The sequence below is a fragment of the Cottoperca gobio genome, chromosome 11 (genome assembly GCF_900634415.1).
Source record: "Cottoperca gobio chromosome 11, fCotGob3.1, whole genome shotgun sequence".
In the NCBI taxonomy this organism is placed as follows: domain Eukaryota; kingdom Metazoa; phylum Chordata; class Actinopteri; order Perciformes; family Bovichtidae; genus Cottoperca; species Cottoperca gobio.
The window spans coordinates 21,095,272-21,115,271 of NC_041365.1; the positions used below are offsets into that span (position 1 = coordinate 21,095,272).

General features: G+C 42.3%; 3 protein-coding genes, 2 long non-coding RNA genes and 4 other non-coding genes across 9 annotated transcripts in view; 4 read left to right on the forward strand and 5 right to left on the reverse strand.

Annotated features, from left to right (window-relative positions):
• LOC115015678 (glucocorticoid modulatory element-binding protein 1-like) overlaps window positions 1-5,022 on the reverse strand; it is a 10,677-nt gene extending 5,655 nt beyond the window's left edge. Inside the window, exons 1-6 of the mRNA XM_029443186.1 lie at window positions 4,893-5,022; window positions 2,741-2,933; window positions 2,339-2,391; window positions 2,126-2,241; window positions 1,051-1,154; window positions 201-349 (exon numbers count right to left, since the gene is read on the reverse strand). Of these exons, the coding sequence (XP_029299046.1) occupies window positions 201-349; window positions 1,051-1,154; window positions 2,126-2,241; window positions 2,339-2,391; window positions 2,741-2,865 (547 nt within the window). The 5' untranslated portion in view covers window positions 2,866-2,933; window positions 4,893-5,022. The remainder of the gene's footprint in view (window positions 1-200; window positions 350-1,050; window positions 1,155-2,125; window positions 2,242-2,338; window positions 2,392-2,740; window positions 2,934-4,892) is intronic.
• LOC115015681 (receptor-type tyrosine-protein phosphatase U-like) overlaps window positions 1-20,000 on the reverse strand; it is a 209,475-nt gene that overhangs the window by 187,684 nt on the left and 1,791 nt on the right. The window lies entirely within an intron of this gene.
• LOC115016309 (U11 spliceosomal RNA) lies at window positions 6,980-7,113 on the reverse strand. The gene has a single exon (XR_003833135.1). It is a non-coding gene; the product is annotated as a U11 spliceosomal RNA (small nuclear RNA).
• On the reverse strand, window positions 11,028-13,448 carry LOC115015679 (ras-related protein Rab-39B-like). Its single transcript, XM_029443187.1, has 2 exons — window positions 13,098-13,448; window positions 11,028-11,724 (listed from the first exon to the last, which is right to left on the reverse strand). Exons 1-2 carry the CDS (start codon window positions 13,433-13,435, stop codon window positions 11,283-11,285), a joined length of 780 nt encoding a protein of 259 aa, XP_029299047.1. The 5' UTR covers window positions 13,436-13,448; the 3' UTR covers window positions 11,028-11,282.
• LOC115016287 (small nucleolar RNA SNORA16B/SNORA16A family) lies at window positions 14,916-15,053 on the forward strand. The gene has a single exon (XR_003833113.1). It is a non-coding gene; the product is annotated as a small nucleolar RNA SNORA16B/SNORA16A family (small nucleolar RNA).
• On the forward strand, window positions 15,342-15,912 carry LOC115015683 (uncharacterized). Its single transcript, XR_003833019.1, has 3 exons — window positions 15,342-15,393; window positions 15,564-15,613; window positions 15,851-15,912. It is a non-coding gene; the product is annotated as an uncharacterized LOC115015683 (long non-coding RNA).
• Window positions 15,653-15,782, forward strand: LOC115016301 (small nucleolar RNA SNORA44). The gene has a single exon (XR_003833126.1). It is a non-coding gene; the product is annotated as a small nucleolar RNA SNORA44 (small nucleolar RNA).
• LOC115016314 (small nucleolar RNA SNORD99) lies at window positions 15,942-16,015 on the forward strand. Its single transcript, XR_003833139.1, has one exon. It is a non-coding gene; the product is annotated as a small nucleolar RNA SNORD99 (small nucleolar RNA).
• On the reverse strand, window positions 16,234-17,020 carry LOC115015682 (uncharacterized). Its single transcript, XR_003833018.1, has 3 exons — window positions 16,942-17,020; window positions 16,715-16,859; window positions 16,234-16,641 (listed from the first exon to the last, which is right to left on the reverse strand). It is a non-coding gene; the product is annotated as an uncharacterized LOC115015682 (long non-coding RNA).

Here is a 20,000-nt window from a genome sequence, read left to right on the forward strand (position 1 = left end):
ATTTTCATGCAGGTAAAGAAAGTCTGTCCAACACCATGAAGCATTTCCTCCAGCTGGTCTGAGAACAGCGAGTGTGAGACAGCAGAGAGAACTCACAGACACTTCATCAGTTGGGACGGGTGACTCTTTATTGCCATGTTCATATTTAGTTTTCTTACTCGTATAATATGACAATCACACGACATGATCCGTGTTCTCACCTTGGGAGGACGTGGGCGTGGGAAGTCCAGAGCCGTCGGGCGGGAAGCGCGTGTTGTTGATTAAAAGGTCAAACTTGGTGCTGCGACACGTGTTGGTGCACAGCGTGTTGTGCTCGTAGAAGTCGAGCTGACCTGAATCCATCATCTTTCTGGAGCGCAGACATTAGGGAGGGTTTCACACAGTTAGTACATGAAGGAGGACAATAGTTCTACTTTTATCCACCGCTGGTCACATCGAGGACGCCAGGCTGAACAAACGTCTCTTTAAGTCCTTAACATTTAAATGACTTTTAAAAATGGTAATAATTATTATTTTAAACATTGTGAAGAGTGCTCTTTAAATAAAGATTATCATTATTATTTATTACTGCCAAAGATATTAGCATCTTTAATAAGCGACTCTGTGAGCTCACGATGCACGGGCTTCCTCCAGCTGCAGAGCGCTTCCTGCTCCGTTCACTCATTCCACTTGTAAACGATCGACTGAGCGAAGGAACAGTTTGAGCTTTATAACACTCTGTAAAGTACGCTACAGTATTTAATCCATCCCTCATATCATTATTCTTTCCCCAAGAACATATGTAGTGAGACATCAGTCAGAGACAGGAGGCTTAATGTAACGCACAGCGTGATCTCCGTCTCACGCGCAGCAGCGATGGAATAATGTCTGGTGACTTCACGCCTATAACAGAATATTTCATCGTGTCCTCGTCATCTCGTAGTGTCTGCAGCAACACACGTGTACGAGTGCATGCAGACTGTGCTGGAGTATAACGTCGTGCATCAGAGCGGGGGGGGGGGATATTGAAAGGTAGCTTTGGATCACTAATTCAAGCACAGGTCCCCTCACCGCAGCATGACTCCTCCCATCCTGATGGCTCTCTTCCAGTCTTTCAGAGTCGCTTTTCCAGAGATGTGCACAAACTGCTTCGGGCTGATCAGCTGGTCTTCATACTGGGGGAGAGAAACCAGATGAGTGCGACGTATAGAGCAGAGACGATCACACTGAAGAGATAAACGCAAACGGACAAACTGCACTCCATGTCTGATAACGCTTCGCCACCTCGTGCACCAGCTTGATGAAGCTCCACGTGCCGTTCGCTCGCTCTGATTTAGTTGGTAATTCATCTTTTACAGCCGGACGTAAAGTATTCTGTGTTCCTGCTCCGAGCTGTTGGTGCTCGACGCTTCTTTTGGTTGGGCGCATGTGTTGCTCATTAAAGGTGCAGCTTGACCCGCTATGATTCATAATAACAAGCACCGGTTTAATTCAACTCATTCATAACAAAGTGTTGGAAAAGATTACCATGAACATCTGTACAAAAGAAAAAGAATGAATAACGAAAGAGAACATTCATCATATTTAATTGTTTTAAATCAGCTAGTGTAAGCACATGTCCACTTATAGTCAGCATAATGCTTTATGAAGCTTACACTTGTTAAGAGCATATCAATATATACAGAATATATAATGGTACTGCCATTGACTACACTTACATGCACACTAATATTCCATTAATATTATAAACAGCATATTCTGATTGGATATTCATAATTAGGCATTTTCCAATGAAGACATGTGGGAGATATTATTCTGGTTTCATTCTGTGGACATGTATTTAACCCGTTAGTGACGCACGGCGCTCTGTGTGTCGCTCACAAACCAACTAACCAACAGTTTGTGAGGCGGAGTAAAGACGCACAAAAGAAAAGCAAGAAACTACTTTTAAACATCATGAAGGGTATCGACAGGATTTTGAATATGAGCAAATATCTTTCCACGGTGGCTGCGATCGTCCGCCACCGACGGAGAACTTAAAGGAAATCCTATTTTGACGGATGCATGTAAACAGGAAGTGGAATATTATATCGTATATTTTGTGCATGCAAACGTGTTTGACTTAAACAACCTGATGAATACCAACCTTCACACATTTTACATTGATTCCTGGGCAAACAAACTTCTTCACCAGCAACACGGCTTTACAGTCGCCGCATGTTATCGGACAGCCGATTTCAACGCCATCGCCGTCAGTTTGTTCTAAAAGAAGGACAAAGCGTTTAAACGTGAGGAAAACTGGCTTTTTGAGATATGATCTGCAAAAGGAAAGCATCACTAAATGTGTAACGTGTCTCACCTTGATGAGCTTCAACAGTCATCACAGCTGCATCAGTTTCAGCAGATTCATCTCTGCAAAGAAAACTCTTTTAACATTTCTTCTTAGTAGTATTAGATATTATATTCAAGGCATAACAATAACTGCAGATTATTTCCTGTGAATATTGCATCAGACATGAGATTTCCTCCAACTGTATTTTTCTAAAAGGCCTCACGACCCCACATGTAGATTTGGAGACCCCCAGGTTGAGAACCACTGCTTTAGAGGATACTGACCATCTTATCTACTTAGGATCACTTAGGATAAGCTCTCTTCATCCCACTGTAATCAAACCCTAATGGTGGCAGATCATCTGGCCTCCCTGGAGCTGTGTGACCACAGAGCCTGGTCTCAGTCAGGTGACCTGTCTTCAGTACATACCCAGTGGGGATTGGCTGGAGCTGGAGGATGACCTGAGTCTTATTAGGGTCATCGGGGTCTCCGTCGTCAGCCTTCACCATCACCACCTCCGCCATGGACACCGTGACCTCGTCGGTGCTCTCCATCACACTCTTAGAGTAGACTACAGAGGGGGGGCTGCTTTCATAGGACAGCTATCCAGGAGTTTGTTCATCTGAAAAATGATGAATACATAAGTTAAACATTAAACATAATATGATCATGTTTTGATTTTTGCGTTAAAGAAAGTTTAAATCAAAGTTACTTTCAAAATAAAATGTAAGACTAAGTACGCACAATACGATACGATAATACTTTATTGTCAGATCAAGTCTGAAATCTTTCTTCTCACAACAAAGACAAATATTTAACACAAGAAACAAGGAAACAGACATTTAACATAACATTACGATCCCTGACTGAATCACTACTTGCACATTTGATCTGGGATTAAACTTTTTAATTTAACTTTAGGATTGATTAGCTCTTTAAGTGGATATCAGAACCCAAAATCTAGTTTAATAAGCTAACATTAGGCTAGCTGGTTAGCTTCAGCTAGTTAGCTTTATGTTCACTTGCTAATGTGAGGCAACTAGTTATCTGAACTGGTTAACCCGTGTAGACATATAGTTACATGTAAGTTAAACATGTTGTATGAAATTAAACTTAACACGACCTTCTTTAAGAGTTGTTAGCTAGTTTTAATTCCCCCCCCCCTAACATGAAGAAAATCATAAACAAAACTTCATTTAAAAATGTGTCATTTTTTTGTTTACTTCCCTGTCCAGCTGAGAAACGGTAACAACAACGAATTAATCCATATAAATCTAATATAACGTAACATTTATAGCTTCTTGTAACAACATTTAATATTCAGAAATGGACCAACTGACACAAAATGTATAGCTATATTTAAATAATATCAAATGTGTTAAATGTTTTAAATAAACGGTATTAATAAACTACACTAAGACCATATATAGTGGTTAAATGTTTTAAATAAACGGTATTAATAAACTACATTAAGACCATATATAGTGGTTAAATGTTTTAAATAAACGGTATTAATAAACTACATTAAGACCATATATAGTGGTTAAATGTTTTAAATAAACGGTATTAATAAACTACATTAAGACCATATATAGTGGTTAAATGTTTTAAATAAACGGTATTAATAAACTACATTAAGACCATATATAGTGGTTAAATGTTTTAAATAAACGGTATTAATAAACTACATTAAGACCATATATAGTGGTTAAATGTTTTAAATAAACGGTATTAATAAACTACATTAAGACCATATATAGTGGTTAAATGTTTTAAATAAACGGTATTAATAAACTACATTAAGACCATATATAGTGGTTAAATGTTTTAAATAAACGGTATTAATAAACTACATTAAGACCATATATAGTGGTAGCACGCGCGGTGTCGGTTAGCTCCGGAAGCACAGTCACAGATTTAAACTGTCACATTTTGAATCCAAGATGTAACGGTAACGTTCGCGTGCGGTAACCCACGCGCAATTGGGGAATAGTAAGCGTTTTGCAGCATTTAGGGGGGGTCCTAACTGCCATGGGGTTAGTCGACCAGTCGGTCACATCTGAGCTACATCCAGATGCAATACTGCGGATAAAATACTCCAGTGTTGCTAAAGTTAAGTGGGTTATCACGACCGTCGTCGGCAGTTGAATGCTTTTCACTGTTGAGAGCCACAGCTACTCAGACTCGGCGGTAGCCATTATGGCTAACGCAAGGGCGTAACTTAATATGTGGCAATCTGGACAATTTTGCCAACTATACTGTCCGAGACGGGTAAAGCTTTGCATTTACAGTGTGACGGTTACGTGCCGCTTGTCTCTGAACCGTACGTCCCTTCGTAACTCTGCATTTTAACTCTCCGCTCCCCCTCAAAATGACGTCTCCCTGTGCGGCGGCACGTACAGCAAACAACGGCACGGCGGCGGCGTTGCCCCTCCATTCTGTACGAGCCTGGCTGGCTGAACCCCATCCGCAATATACCCGATACCCCCGGCTAAAACTACCGCTCGTGTCGTAAGATCGGCGGGTATTTTACATTCAAGCATATTTAAAATAACACAGTAAAAAAATAGCTTGTCCTTACCGTTTTATGAAGACAAACGCAGCCCTAGATTGAGGAGAGCTGCGGCGCATGCGCACTTCGGTGATATAGCTTGACTTCCTGCTGAACAGCGCTCGCCTTGTTATCTCGCTCCTGTAAACGCTGACAAAATCCTACAGAAACTCATTTTACTGACTTCTAACTTTATTATATGTTAGAGAGTTAAGAGCACTTAATGTTTGGTCATTTTATAAGCTTCATTCATGAAGATATATCCCGTAGATTGTGTATTTTCTGCTTGAATTTGTGTTGTCATGGGAGAAATATCGTCATTATAATGTTATGGTTGACTACATTGTATGACATTTTGAATACTGAAGCATAGAGTAGTGTGTGGTTTTATCTTCAATGCACCTACAAGTGAATACCAACCTTATGGCGAGTTGTAACATGAAGGGTTGCTCGTGTAAATGTGAATTATTGATGGTCATTTTCAACATCTTTTATATATATTACCTAACTCAGGGATACTCAGCTTGCTTTGCCCCGGGGCCACTTCTGCAAAATGACAGGAGGCCAGTTAATTAACTAACACTAGCCTACTGTAATAATGAAATAATAATTAATCAGATACAAATGAATGAACACAAGGATTGACACTAGGGCTGACTCTTCCATCATGCAACCACTCAAATGTTAGAATGATTCATAAACATAAATAACAATAAACACAGACTCAATTGCATTTTTAAGCAATTTGAGTAAATAAATACACATTTATGGGATCAAATGATTCTCATTTCTGCATAATGTGTGCTCCTCTTCAGCTAATAGTTGTCTTCCCTTGCGAAGCTGATCCTACTGCACTCTGCACAGCCTGAAAGGCCATAACGCTATATGGATTTTTTTAATGCTCCTTATTTACATTAAAAGTACAAAATATAATTATTATGTGACTCTCACACTGAAACTATCATCCATCTGTTGTAGGAATGTATTCATACCATTAAGCTGTAGCAAGATATCTGTAGATGTATCCTGGAAAACATTATCTTTGTTGCACTGTTACTAGAAAATGTGTTTTAAGGTAAACACATTGCATGAGTATTTTCTAATCAATCTCATTATAATTTCTGTGAAGTTTTACATTCATAACTGTAAATTTGCAAAAGTTAAACCTCATTTTTGTGTTTTCAAGAAAGAAATAGAGTTGTATATTAGGACAATAACTCAAAAATAAAAATGTTAATTAAAATATATTTATTTATGTTGACTTGCAAGTTAATTTATTTTATTTGATGTTCATTATTATTTTGACAATCTTTATCCTTTTATTTGTCTACTTCTGTTTAATTTGAAATATCACTGCTTATTTCTATTACTATAATGTTAACTGACTTGAAATAAAGTAAGAAAACATAAAACACAATGCATTATTCTTGTTGTGGAAAACCAACGTCATAATTTAAGATATATTCTGAAGTTTTTATTTTCAATGGGGTTGCAGGTTAAACGGTTTCACATCATAATAAATATGTTTATTGTCAAGTAGAAATGCGTTTGGTGTATAATGGTGCTTAAATAAACACAGTAATTAAAATGCAAAAAAAAAGAGACAAATATTGAAGAACCTTGACATTTGACACTTTATTGTGAAAGAATATGTGATGTGCAGTTTTTCAAGTGTAAGTATTGAGAATAGTGGTGGGCGGATCGATCTTAAATATCGATACCAACGTTTGTATCGGTACCGATCAATACTTGCGTGATAAGATCGATACTTAAGTTTCAGTTTATCTTCTTTACGTTCAGAACACAACTCCCGTTAAATCATTGTGGTTTTGCATGTGCATTGCAAACTAAGTAAGTATTATTTTTTCAAAATAACTGGCCCCCTTTGAATTGTAGTTGAATACCCCTGCTCTACATGATCAGCTGCTTTTCTAAGTAAAAAGTATCGGTATCGGCAATACTGGCCCTGTTACTTGGTATCGGATCGATATCCTGCACACAATTGAGCAAAATGTAGGAATGAAACGCTCTCACACACCAGCTGATGTTTGATCATCAGCTGATGTTTGATCATCAGCTGATGAAGAGTTTGGTGTTTATTATTTCACATGTAATGACGGGGCGCCAGGACATGTGATCACTAGCAGCCCCTGCCTTAAAAATTTTGCTTCCGAAATCTCTTGATGGCGATTCCGCAGAAAGAGTGGTTAACCCCACCCCTCCTGTGCCAAGCACGGCAGAAGCCCTTTTTAACGTACCTCCCGAACATCCCACCATCTGAGCAGTGGCGACATGTTCCTCACTCAGGGTGTCGCGAGTGGACCGTCACGTGGATGTCGCGGGAGCTCGACTGTGTTGGTTCATAACAATGTAAAACAACAGTTGTTTTTTTCAAATAGGGAGGAATTCGTCAATAAATGTGGAATTTAAGCATATTTTGTTGTGCATGTTGACTACCGAAGAGCATGATGGGTAATATATGGGCGGGGCGACCTTCAAATTGACTCTGATTGGTCGCTGTGCGGATTTCGAGCTCGTGTTGCGTTCACATATTGTGGGGAAATGATGATTATTATTATTATGATTATGTAGGGGTAAATACCAAATTTCCATATTTGAATTAAGTTTAATTAATTATTTTATCACATTTAAAGATGTTTAGTCTAAAACAGGGCTTTACAAAGATGTTTCTAGAAAAAAAAAGAAATAATAATAAAGAAAAAGCCTTAAAGAAATGACTGCTTACTGTTTGACATGTGGCATTTGTGTGTAGCTGTAAACAAACTCCTTTTCATGTTGGGAAATGCCAACCTTTACATATATCATATTATTAGCCAATAAGTCTCTCCTTTTGGATAAAAAGTGTAATGGTAGACTTGGCTTGTTCCCTGTAATAACATGGCCATGTCCAAATCTGTATCGCCATTAATACATCAGAAGAACCAATCTGGGTCATGATGATCCTCCTCTGTCTGTCAGGAGAGGGCGCCAAACCCCAGTTAAAAACAACAAACTCGGAGTCCAAACATTATCCATTGTACATCTATTATTTTTTTAATCAATCAATAAAATCACATCAAATAAAAGGCCAACCCCTTATACATGATATATAAAATAAATAACATTATTCAGTAAAGCTGTGAAATGTGACCATGGGGATGGAGATCCTGCAGGCCTGCTCATGTATTCTGGTACAGAAAGCCCAATCAGTGGATCGTTCCTGCGGACATAAAAAACACACCATTACAGGCATAGTTCAACATTTTGGGAAATACATTTACCTATTTTCTTTCTGAGAGATTAATATAAATTACACAGTATGTAGATATCTATGTGTAACAACAATAATGTTGCTGCCGTGCCTCATTTAGATCTCGTTATGTGGAGCAGCTACAATGTTAGCATAGCGCTGATCGATCCAAACTCCATTCAGAAAACACGCTTTTTAAAAGTTGCTTGCTTGTCGTTTCGAGGACAGACCTCACAAAGTATGACTTCAGACTTTTTACAAATCGGCATCATGTTGAAGTTACTTCGGCGTCATTTTAATCCATTTATTGCAATGGAATCACAGCCAAATCTACTTTATTGTGGGTTCATACAGCTGTAGTAAATGAGATCCATTCAGCTGCGCTTTGTAAAGTGAAACAACACAAATGATCCCGTGTTTGGTGTGAACACAGCAGTAGAATACATTTCTTTGTAGGCACAATGGTACCAAATCTGGCAACCTCACTTTGCTACAAGACCCAGAGCCAGGCTAGCTGCCCCCCTTCTGGCTCCAGTTTTTATGCTAAGCTAGGCTAATCGCCTCCTGGCTCCAGTTGTATCAATCTTCTCGTCTAACTCTCAGAAAGAAATCAAATACATGTATTTTCCCAAAATGTTGAACTACTCCTTTAAGATTACAGTAAGAGAGAGGCTGGACCGGGACTGAACATGGCCCCCGACATTATCATGGTCATTACATAGGACGGTCAGTGTTGGATTACAATGCTGTTATTGTTACTGTTTTAACTCATTGCTGAATAAAGAGGCATCTAGTAATAGTTGATGAGAAATAATCTTATTTCGTCCCATAGAGTCAGTCTTTCAAAAATCCATTTCTTCTTGGTGTCTCTCCAGTGTCCTTTAAATCTAACTCGAGCTTCTCTCCGAGGCGGCCATCTTCACAGTGCAGTGCTCGGGAACGGGAGTCATGCTCACTGGAGAACAGTTTGCTAACATACAAATTCAAACAATAACATACGATTTAACCCTGTTCAGATGACAAAGTGAGAAAGGTAGTTGTAGTATTAGTCAGAATGGTTTTCAAACGGTGATTTTGGAAGTTGCAGGGACGTTTAGCTCAGATGTGATGAAGTCCTCACCTGCGCCAAGCACACACAATGTTAACATTTGATTGTCAAAGAAACAAAGAAACACATATCGTGTACAGACGGCACTGTATTTAAACCTGATATAACAGGTGGCGTACAGTTTGAAAAGTAAAGGGATGATGCAAATGTATTAGAATTACTGGGTCACCTACACCTTCTCTCGACAGTGTGGGGGGGGAACATGTTTTTTGGTGAGATGCTAGTGAAGGGTGAATGTCGGGGGTGTGTGGTTGGAAGTGGGGGGGGTCCCAGGCAAAGTGTACTGTAGTCTATTGTACTCTCCAGGCCCGTAAACAGATTGATAGCGTCTGAAAGCCACATGTGCAGACTGCATTCATCACAAGTCACTAAACTCCAAACACTTCATGTAAAAGCTTCAGTTACGTCAGAATTACTTAGTTAACAAAGGATTTCAGCAACTTTAAGAACAACGGATGTTGGCAGCCACTTCTGTCAGTAAGAACAGGCATTGTAATAGCTTTAATGACATATTCCAACGTTTTGAGAAATATCTTTTTGTATTTGCTTTCTTTAATGTTGGACGAGAACTTTGATATTAGTCTCATGTCTGAGCGCTAAGCTTGAAGCTGGAGGCTAAAGGGGACTAGCCTAGCTTAGCATGAAGACTAGAAGCAGCTAGCCTTGCAAATTCAATAAACACACCAACACACACTCCTAAATCTGACTAGATAACACACTCGTACACTGTGGATGTGTGTGTGGACTACTGAGCGACCCAGGAAGCTGCTCAGTCTTCATGCTTAGCTCGGCTGAGCTTTCATTCTATGTTCCCTGCTGGATGTAATGGGTTATGAGGACTGTAATATCAATGTTAAAATTAATGCTAATTAGCTTTTGCAGTACATGCAGCCATGTTAACGTGACATACAGGCCCACAAACGCAGCACACAGATCCAGGCCGTTGGATTGAATGAGTATCTATTTTACACAGTCTATGTTCGGCTCCCATCATCAGCTCAGGCCTGAATGGAATATTATTTTTGTGAATGAAGCTTTGAGGAACAGAAACAGCTGTTTGCGTGAGCGACAGAGAGCTGCAGGTGAAATCCAAACTCCCGTTTGTTGTTAGTCAAACACGTCTTTACGGCTGAAGTCTTTAAAGGTCTGATAAACGACGGGACACACTGCCACCTACATGGCCTATCTCTATGTATACACCTTAACTACAAATCATCTATTTTTCTTATGACAAAAAACATTACTCATCTATTGACAGGATGATCAAAGGTTTAAGTCAGTTTGGCGTAAGTGCACATACAGAAGCATGAGGAGCACGTTGAGTTAATATGGTGATGTTCACACGATCAATGAAATACTTTCTGTGACCTTTCCTCTCTATAGATCTCACTATTATTTACAATATTAACGCCACAACAGACTGCGACGCATCGCACAGATAGAAACCCACACTAGTGCCGTACGAGATGTATCTTCAGCACATTGGCTAAACTCTGAGGCTGGATTCACACCGGATCAGGGGCTGTGGCCATCAACGCAAGTCGTCCCATTCATTTCAATGTGGGAAGTGCGTTCAAGCGCCGCAATAGACAATCATGTAACCGACCATCCAGAGCTGTACAAGCGGCCATGAGTACACAAGACGTTAATCGTCGTACAAATGGGCCGTTTGAGTAACCCTCCCACAACGCCATACAACTCGGCGCTAATCGCCAAAACGCCTGATTTGGTGTGAATGCAGCGTGAGACCTGATGGCCTCGGCGGCACACTTTCTGTTGTTTTCCAAACTCAACGAGGCCCAAACTGCTCCGCTCACGCGACGCCACACGGCTTTAGAGATACAACTTGCCTATAAGATACACATTGGGATGTACAATGGCCCCACGTTAGAAACCCCAGCTGTCAGAAGAACCCACACGCTGAGAGGGCACGGAGCACGAGGTGAGGAAGTGATGGTGATATCACAGGGTGCTGAGCCTGAGTGACTTGGTTTCGATGGACGGCTGTGAGACGAGGTGAGCTCTTGGTGTGACGGGGGCAGTGTTTGGACACAGTTCACAGTCAGCAGTGGCAGCCCTTTTCGGCGACCGCGGTAGGTAGTCCCTCATCGTCGTCGGCCGGGTAGAGGACCTTGGCGGTGAGGCCGCTCTTCACCCCGTCCCAGCCGTCGCGGGTGACGATCTCCCCCATCTTCATCAGCTCGTAGATGTCTCTGGTCAGCAGCTCGAAGGCCCGGTCCACGTTGCTGTTGCACTTGGCCGACGTCTCCACGTAGCGGATGCCCATCTCGGCCGCCAGCTGGTCGGCCTCGTCCCGGCTCACCTTGCGGTCCTTGTTGAGGTCGCTCTTGTGGCCGATGAGGATGTAGACCATGTGGTGGGGCAGAATGTGCTCGCTCACCTCCTTGTGCCACTCCCTCACGTGGTCAAAGGTCTTGCGGTTGCTGAGATCGAACACCAGTAGCCCGCCCACGGAGTTACGGTAGTATGATGTGGTGATGGACCTGGTGGGCACACAGATTAATGACGTGTTAGTCACCTGAGACAAAAGTGTGACCTCAAGAGATATAAGAAAAGTCTCAATAAGTAACTCGCTAGTGAAGCTGTAGTCCGGTTCACTGAAGGCCGACCACTGAAGTGACACAGCAACGCTTTCCTTTCAGACGTGTTAGTATTGAACTAAGTCTCCTTATGTCATCGCTCTAAAGGTCGGCCCTGCGAAGCCTGCCTGTCCCTTGTTCTGGAGTCAAATCTCATGGAAGTGTGACGTCTTCATTTGTTCTACAACTCTGGTCAGATCCCTGTTCTCCTTCACCGTACTGCAACCAGCGTTTACTCAAACCCACACACACGGCCACTGTTTTCAATATGTGTTCATGAATGTTGCAGGTCCCTACTCTGCACTGTCTGTGTGTTCTGTGTGTGTCCTGTCGCCTTTAAGCACCAACCAAACACAGTGCAGATGACAAACGGCGGCCTCTTTATATTTTGCCCACCGCCCCAAAAAAAACTAGTGCTCGTGGTCATTTAAATTCTGTATGCACAATATTGATTAAACAATTACAATTACATTTTGAAACAGGGTACCTTTACAAGACAGAATGTGGTAACTTGCCTGAGGTGAATGATGGTATTGAATTAAGGTGAATTTAATAGTAATAAATCAAATGCCCTGAATGTCTGGAGCCCGGGGGTTGACCCCCCCTCCCCCATTGGCCCAGCCTTGAAAAGATCCCTTTATGCACATGTCCAAATTCGTGCACATGGTGGTTTTAACATTTTTGCTAAATTGATTTCACAAACACTTCTCATAAGTAAGAGGAGACAGAAATGAAAGTGTGGTGCAGCCTGAAGGAAAACACCCTCTGAAGGTTTGTCTTCAAAAGGGAAAGCAGATCTGAGATCTGAGAGCGGAGCTGCTTCTGCACACTGAGAAGAGCTTTCAAGAGAAATTGTCCATGACAGCAAGGACACATGAAACAGAAATAGCAACAGGGCAGAGGAATGCACACCAACAAGCAGATTTGACATCCTTGTGTTGCACGGGAGACTGTGGAGTCAGTATCTCAAGGAATCAAACATGGGGCCTAAATGTGAGGAGGCTGCTCATCATCCGTGAATGATGCTCCTCGAGTTTCACTGTTTTATATAGGCCAGGACATCTTAAGATCAAGGCCTATATAATCGTCTCCGGACCCCTTTTCTCCAAGTAACTGCATCACAATAAGAGAGGAAATGGCCTTAATTTAATTTAATTTTGCATTTTGCAAAAGCAGCCGAACCAATAAGGCCTCTCCGTTATTTAACGACCACTCTGCACGGTGCAGAATGAACGTTTTCAGACATTTATGTGCATTTTCTTTTCTGTTTTTCGTACCTGAATCGCTCCTGTCCAGCAGTGTCCCAGAGCTGCAGCTTGATTTTCACCCCGGGCTCGATATCAAGCGATCGGGCATAAAAATCCACCCCGACCGTCGGATCCGCCACCTCACTGTAGATCCCGTCCGTGAAGCGTTTCAGCAGCGACGACTTCCCCACTGTGGAATCCCCGAGTAAAATGATCCTGAATTGGTATTGCCACAAAATATCCATGGCATGACTATAACAAGGGGATACCAGCGGAGTGCGTGTGAAACAAAGCCCTGCGCGCGCCGTGTTTACATGAAGCTGCTGCTGCTCAGGAAGAGACGCGGCGCACAGAGCTGCAGCTATCATGTGATGCTCTACCTACAACCATCAACCTCCTGCAGCCGAGCATCACACACCTGTACTGCATCTTAGAAAACTGTTCAACCATAGTGCGTTTTTAAGATGCAACAAAAACACAATTCAGGTTTTCTCAGGGGAATATAAAGTCCGCTGGTTTTATTTGTGGTAGGACATTTCAACTAGATTGTGTTAAATTATAGCAGATTATTTGTACACAATTTGAAAATGTTCATGGCCATGTAATATTTCGCAAGTGTGTATTTGGAGAATGACACTGCACTGTTATCTCAGAACCACCAGAGTCCGAGAGGAGGCTGCTGTCCGTGGTTCTGAAGGAGGCTTCAGCACCAGCTGCTTACGGACTGTACAGTATATTTATTTCTCTATACACAATATATCCACTTATATCTTCTTTGTGAAAGAAAATGTGCGTTTAGTGAAATCTTCAAATCAGTTTTTGTGTTGGTATTAATGTGCCAAAGTGACAATGAATCTAAACGACAGACGGGGTTTCCTTTAACGCTTGTAAAATACATATCCCGTCATGCAACGGGGTCCATGGGAGCTATGTGGACCAATCAGCGGACTGTTGCTCGGCGCCAGCGTATATAAGCGCACGGGCCACTCCTAACAGTCTCTTTCCTCTTCAAACCGTCCGCGAGCACAAAGTCGAGCAGACATTTAATCTGGTGAGGCCTCAAATGTTCTTTTCTTTCATTAATGCTTTCAAAGTACTTTGCTACAGTTAACTAAAGAGTTTACAGCCTACTGAAGAGCTGGCTTTATTAATGTTGACGCCAGTTATTGGAGTTTGCTTAAACGCACAAGCGAGTAGCTAGCTAACTTTAGCTTATGTTGCTACTTTACTTTAGTCATGTGGGGTCCGCGAGCTTAACTACTTAATAACAGCACTGAGTTACTTTTATACAAAGCTCCACATTGAGCCTGTTTGTGTTGTAGTTTAACAGATGCTAGATATGATTATGCTAAGGCTTTTGTAAAGGATATCTTACCGCTAATGTGAACCACGTGGCACTGCCCCCCCTCTACTCTTTAATTCAGAAATCTTTCTACAACTTACCTTTCCGTGAGCTGTTCTGCAATGCACCAGGTGTGATCTGACATGTGCGCCTAATATCCCCCAAAAATTACAACTAGCATTAGATGATGCCTTCAAGTGCCCCTCGTGTCCACGGACTAACGACATGTGGTGCACTGAAACTATTTAAAAACCAGTTGGGTTGTCTTTATTACTAACACTAATGTGAAGATGAACGCACCTAATTACACGCTTAAGTTGAATAACTAGTTATTTGTGTGGCGTATCAGTCATTCCTCAATGTAAACCTTCTACATGCACTGACTTCATCTCATTTACCTCTCCAGAACCTGCCGGTATCAGGATCTCTCCCTGTCCTCTGCAGCCATGGCTGTGTGCAGACTGCAGGTATGTTGTTTCCCATCAGCACTTCATACCGTTTACAAACCAGGCTCCTATCGAAGCCGTTCATGCTCTTCAGTAGCAGCGAATGGTCAACATGAAGCCGAGAAGAAGACCTTTCACCGACGGTCGCTGGTCAGTTCGTAAATAACTGGTCCAGCAACATTAAGGGGAAGGACACTCTAATAAATCCTAGACTTTGTGTATATTTAAAAGTGATTTCTATTAAGTGCTGTACTCCCTCTCTGCAGGTTTGGGGTGAAGATGGAAGTGCGAAACATGACAACCTCCCATGGCAGGTGCTTAATGCCACATTTTGAGTTTAAATGTTCCTGGCTGTGATTACAAACTTGCCCTCACTGATAAGGTGTGATTGAGACATTTATTGCCTGAGCCACATTAATGAAAGGACATATAACATGAGGAAGATTCCTTATTAAAGTAATATCTTCTCATTACTGGGCCTTTGTTTCTGCAGGTGCTGGGTGACATGAAGATAAACTGGAGACTACAGCACATGCAGGTACTTTCTGAGCCATGTGTTGAATATAAATGCTCCTGGCTGGTGATTACAAACTTGCCCTCACTGATAAAGGTGTGATTGAGACATTATTGACTGAGCCCTTTGCTTGTGAAAATGAGCAGTTTGATTTAGTGAAGGATTTTAAAACTGACTGACTGTTCTGTCTTTAGGTAACTCATGGCTGAGATAAAGTGACCAGATGAAGACTTCTCACGTCAAGGTAACTTTATATAACATGTGTTTAGTCTAATGCACATTACAGCACGCTATCCTAAGGACCGGGGCTTGTTCGTAGCTCTAGGTTCTCCAAGTGCATGCTAGATAATAGGGTGGTCTTTGACTGTTGTGGCCCCTTCTGCCACTAGCAGCCACTCTACTGTCCAACAGATCCTCTTTCAGACATAAGAGATCATGTCTGTCCATCTTCATGCTTCTAACAGGATTTCTCCTCGTGTAGGAATCTGAATGAGCTCCACATCACTGGGGGGCTGCGCGGGCCAGCACGCAGACTGTGAAGGTAAACTTATGTTCTTTGCACTAATGTATATTCTGATCGATGATGACGAAAATAATAATAGCAGACTGTTGGATGAAGCTTTCGGATATGGGACTGAGATCAGCTTTTAAATAATGATAATGTCAGAAAAGGCTGCCGACGTGTGCTAAATATTCTGTATATTGTGTTTCAGGTCCGGTGACAAGACGAGTGACACGACGAGTGTTCGGAGGAGAAGGTTGTCGCTAACATCTGTAACTGCAGCAGGAACATCCACTGATGTCTGGGAATGTTTTTGTTTCTCATGTTGTGATCATTGAATGAAATAAACGACACAAAACGACTTTTTTGAGAATCCCTTTATTTTATATTCTTGTGGAAATTTAAAGACACTGTAAATGTAGAAGGGCTTATTTACAGTAAGGCCACAAAGTGAACAATGAATGTAGAGCTGCTGCATGTCACTTGGATAGCAAATCTCCAGGCTAGTCAGAACATGCAACTAGGAGAACAGCCCGTAATATTCACAGGACTCGTGAAATAAACTTCAAATTTAGCAGTTGGGCACCAGCGTCCACTTATTGCATTTAAGCTCCTGCAGCTTTAGTTGTGTCTGTATTTGATAATGACTCATCGGCAATGAACATGAGAAAACATCTTTATTTGAATTCATTCACTTGAGATCGACGGTAGTTTTAACTCAGATCTCAGAGTCTGGGCTGCTGCTGCCGCTCCGGTCGCTGTACGTGTCCCTGCGTCAAAGACAGAAGTGAAGTTATTCTGATAAACGGTCCGTATTGAATGAGTAGAAGGAAGCTGTGTTACCGTGGAGACAGCCGGCAGCCCTTCTGTAAGTATCCCGGCAGCTTCCCGGCCGCAGCCAGCAGCAGCCCGAGGTACGGGGGCGAAGGCTTGATGGGGCGAGAGGTGAACTCGGGGTGATACTGCACGCCCACGAAGTATGGATGATCTGGGAACACAATTCTGTTTTCAGAATGGAAGTGCACAGACGGAGACCTGCTACAGTCAATTCAGCGTTTCTCGTTTCGTACCTTCCAGCTCGATGACCTCCATCCTCTCCCCGTCGACGTCTTGACCTACGAAGCGGAACCCTTTCTCCTCAAAGTGACTCGTTACATTAACTTCAAGAGCAGATTGCACAAGGCGATGATGGTCGGGGGCGTACGCGTTGCTCCACCATGAATGACCAGCATGTGCAACAATTAGTCAAGTAATGTAACATAAGACCATCAGTCAATTCAGCCCAACTCTGTCAAAGCTGCCTTAACCATGCCACCTCACTTCTTCAGCATCAACACGTGTAGAAAGAAACTATGCACAACATTCACGACACTATAGAGAAGATATCGTGGGATGCACCAATCCAGAATGTGGTTATTCTGTAAGTGTAGGGCAACATCAGACTTCAACACTAATAGACATTCAATTTTAGACATTGTCGAGGTAGCAAGAGTGAAATACCTCCAAACAGCTGACATTGTTGTTAGCTTATCTAGCCATGTGGGCTACCAGCTGCTGAAGCATGACGTAGTAAGCGCATAATGAAGCGTAAACATGGAACTGAATTGAATAGATCGGCTCTACAGATACCCGATCCAACTACTGGAGTCGGCTCTGAACAACCAGCTGACTCTGAAACACAGCGTGTAAATAAGACTAAACTTTGGCTTCAGGAGTCGTATTTCTCCTCTTTTGGAGGCAAACGCTGCATTTAAACAGTTTTGGTAGAAAACCTCCAGTTATTCCAACGTGTGTGTTCACGGGCGGTTACCTTATCGCTCGCCGTGCAGTCACATCATTTAAATAGACGAAATTAGCTAAAGAGTGTTTCTCTTGGATTGTAATGCCAGTAATGGCTTTGCAGCCATTTTGCCGACAGCATGTTGACCTGAGTGAGATATCGACGCCGCCTCACAAATCCCTGACTTGGGTCAAAGACGTGCACAGCTGTTCCACGCTGGTAATAACAGTTTAAACTATATCATGTGAAAACGCGGCATCACCGCCTTCTTGCGTCAAGCTAGCACGCCGCCCAATCTGTCCACTGAACACACAGCCGCAGTCAACCTGAAATCTTTATCCCGAACACTGCCTGGTACTGATAAAAAAGTAATCACATTACTGCAACACAGAATGGATTATTGCCAAATGCTGTTGACAGCTGAAGATACACAACGTTGATAGATAGACGGAGCTGGGATTCAGCTTAGACGAGCACAGTGAGGTCTTTTGGAGGCGACATTGCATTTCACAAACGTAACTCCCTTGGAGAAAATTGGCTTTGGTTGCACAACGGCAGCCCTAACTCCTCCCTCGGTGATAAGAGGAAATCATTTCCTGATAAATAGAAGAAATCACATTGCAGTCGTGTATAAAAGTTTGCCAAGTTTCACAGGCCTCAGAACTTCCAAACTGTATTGTTGTTGAACACCATTCCAGGTTTGCTTTAGCAACACTGCCAATAACACTTCTCCAATAACAGAAGCAATTAAAATGTCTCAAAAGCCATCAAAGAGGCGCCATGGACTTCAGCCGGCTCTCACCGACGGTTTCTAATATGCAACACATCTAATGCTGCGTCAGACGGGGAGGTGTGAGATGTGTGCCGTACTTTATCATTTCAAATTGGTCATTTTTATCCATTTCCAGCTTAATTGAGTCTATTTTCCTTCAGCCAAAAAGACAATTACAGCTAGATTGTTTAATCTGTTGCTCCTGCAGTCCCAGAGTACTGGGGAGTTCTAGCTGTCTGGGAAATGATGTGTACTTATATATATAGATTTCTGTTTTCTTTCTTTAGAAGATGGGTGATAAACAAGCCTTGTTCCTTTGCCATCCCATCTCACGACTTATAATTACACATTGTACTCATTGTGCTTATGAGCAACGTGTCACCATTGTACAAAGGTTCCATTAAAGAATCTTGTGTTATTTCCTCCAGAACAACCACATTTCATCATTGCCTTTTGTGCAAGCATACGCTCCATTTTCTCCATTTACAGCTTCCACATCTGCCCCAGGAGAGCTGTGTGTCGGGCTATTTTTTGTTGGATTAACACTGAGCCGGATCCACGGCGCTACACACCGAGGAACCTTTCTACATCCTCCCAGCAGCGCGTGAAAGCCCACCTTCTCGTATCAGCGCCCATTTCAGTGTGGTCTTTTCAAGCCAACCTCCTCCCGACCTCCAATCTCAGAGTGTTTCTCTCCGAGTGCCAGGGCTGCTCGGCGTTGGGGTTTGCCCACATGGTTTCATTTGAAGATTAAATTACCTTCTTGCTCCGACTCCGTGGAGCCCCCGCTAACAGGGGCACGGTGCACTTAAACAGCACGGCAGCTTTTAACCTCAACAATCAAACATTCTGTAGGCGAATGCATGCAGACCTCCGAGTGAAGCCACATGCTGATCTGGAGCATTAGCCTGAACACAAAAGAAAAACAAAGTCTTCTTCTTCTTTCCTGGATCAGCATCAAAGCTGCACGGCACAACTTGTTGGCAGCCCCAAAAGGGAAGCACTTCAATACTCATAGATCCTGCCACATGACGTCAACAAACTGCAAGGCTCAGTCTTTAAAAGGTTTAAACCGAGAGCCACAAACCTCCATACTTTTAAAGTAGCAACCAAAATGTGTCGTAGCATCCTGCAGCAACAAGTGTGCCGGAAGGTTCACAAACAAAACGCCATTTATCACATTTGCTCCAAGGATCCAACAACTGACATGATGCAACCCTCTGCAACGCAGCCAGCAGGTGAAGCACTTTGTGTTAACGTGTTCATTTACAAGAGATTCTCTGCACTAACTAAAGAAGCTTTACTAAATGGATGGCTATATTCAATTCAGGACAAGTGCTTTGCTTCTGAACCATCGCATATTTCTTTGAATTGAAGATTAGGTTCCACAAACTGAGTTAAAACAAAGATTTCATGCCAATACAGAAGCCCTGTGTGTGTGAGATATCAGCAGCAGCTCTCACACACGCAGGCCGGGTGGTGTTGACATTTTCACTACGAGTGAGAGGCTCAAGAATTAGTCGACTAATCGATTAGTCGACAGGCAGGAAATCAATCTGCAACTATTTTGAGTCATT

Coding starts and splice junctions, on each gene's coding strand:
- LOC115015679 (XM_029443187.1), bottom strand. CDS start 13,435: ATGATAGCTGCAGCTCTGTGCGCCGCGTCTCTTCCTGAGCAGCAGCAG. Junction 11,725..13,097: donor GCTGGACAGGAGCGATTCAG/GTACGAAAAACA, acceptor TGTGCCCACCAG/GTCCATCACCACATCATACT.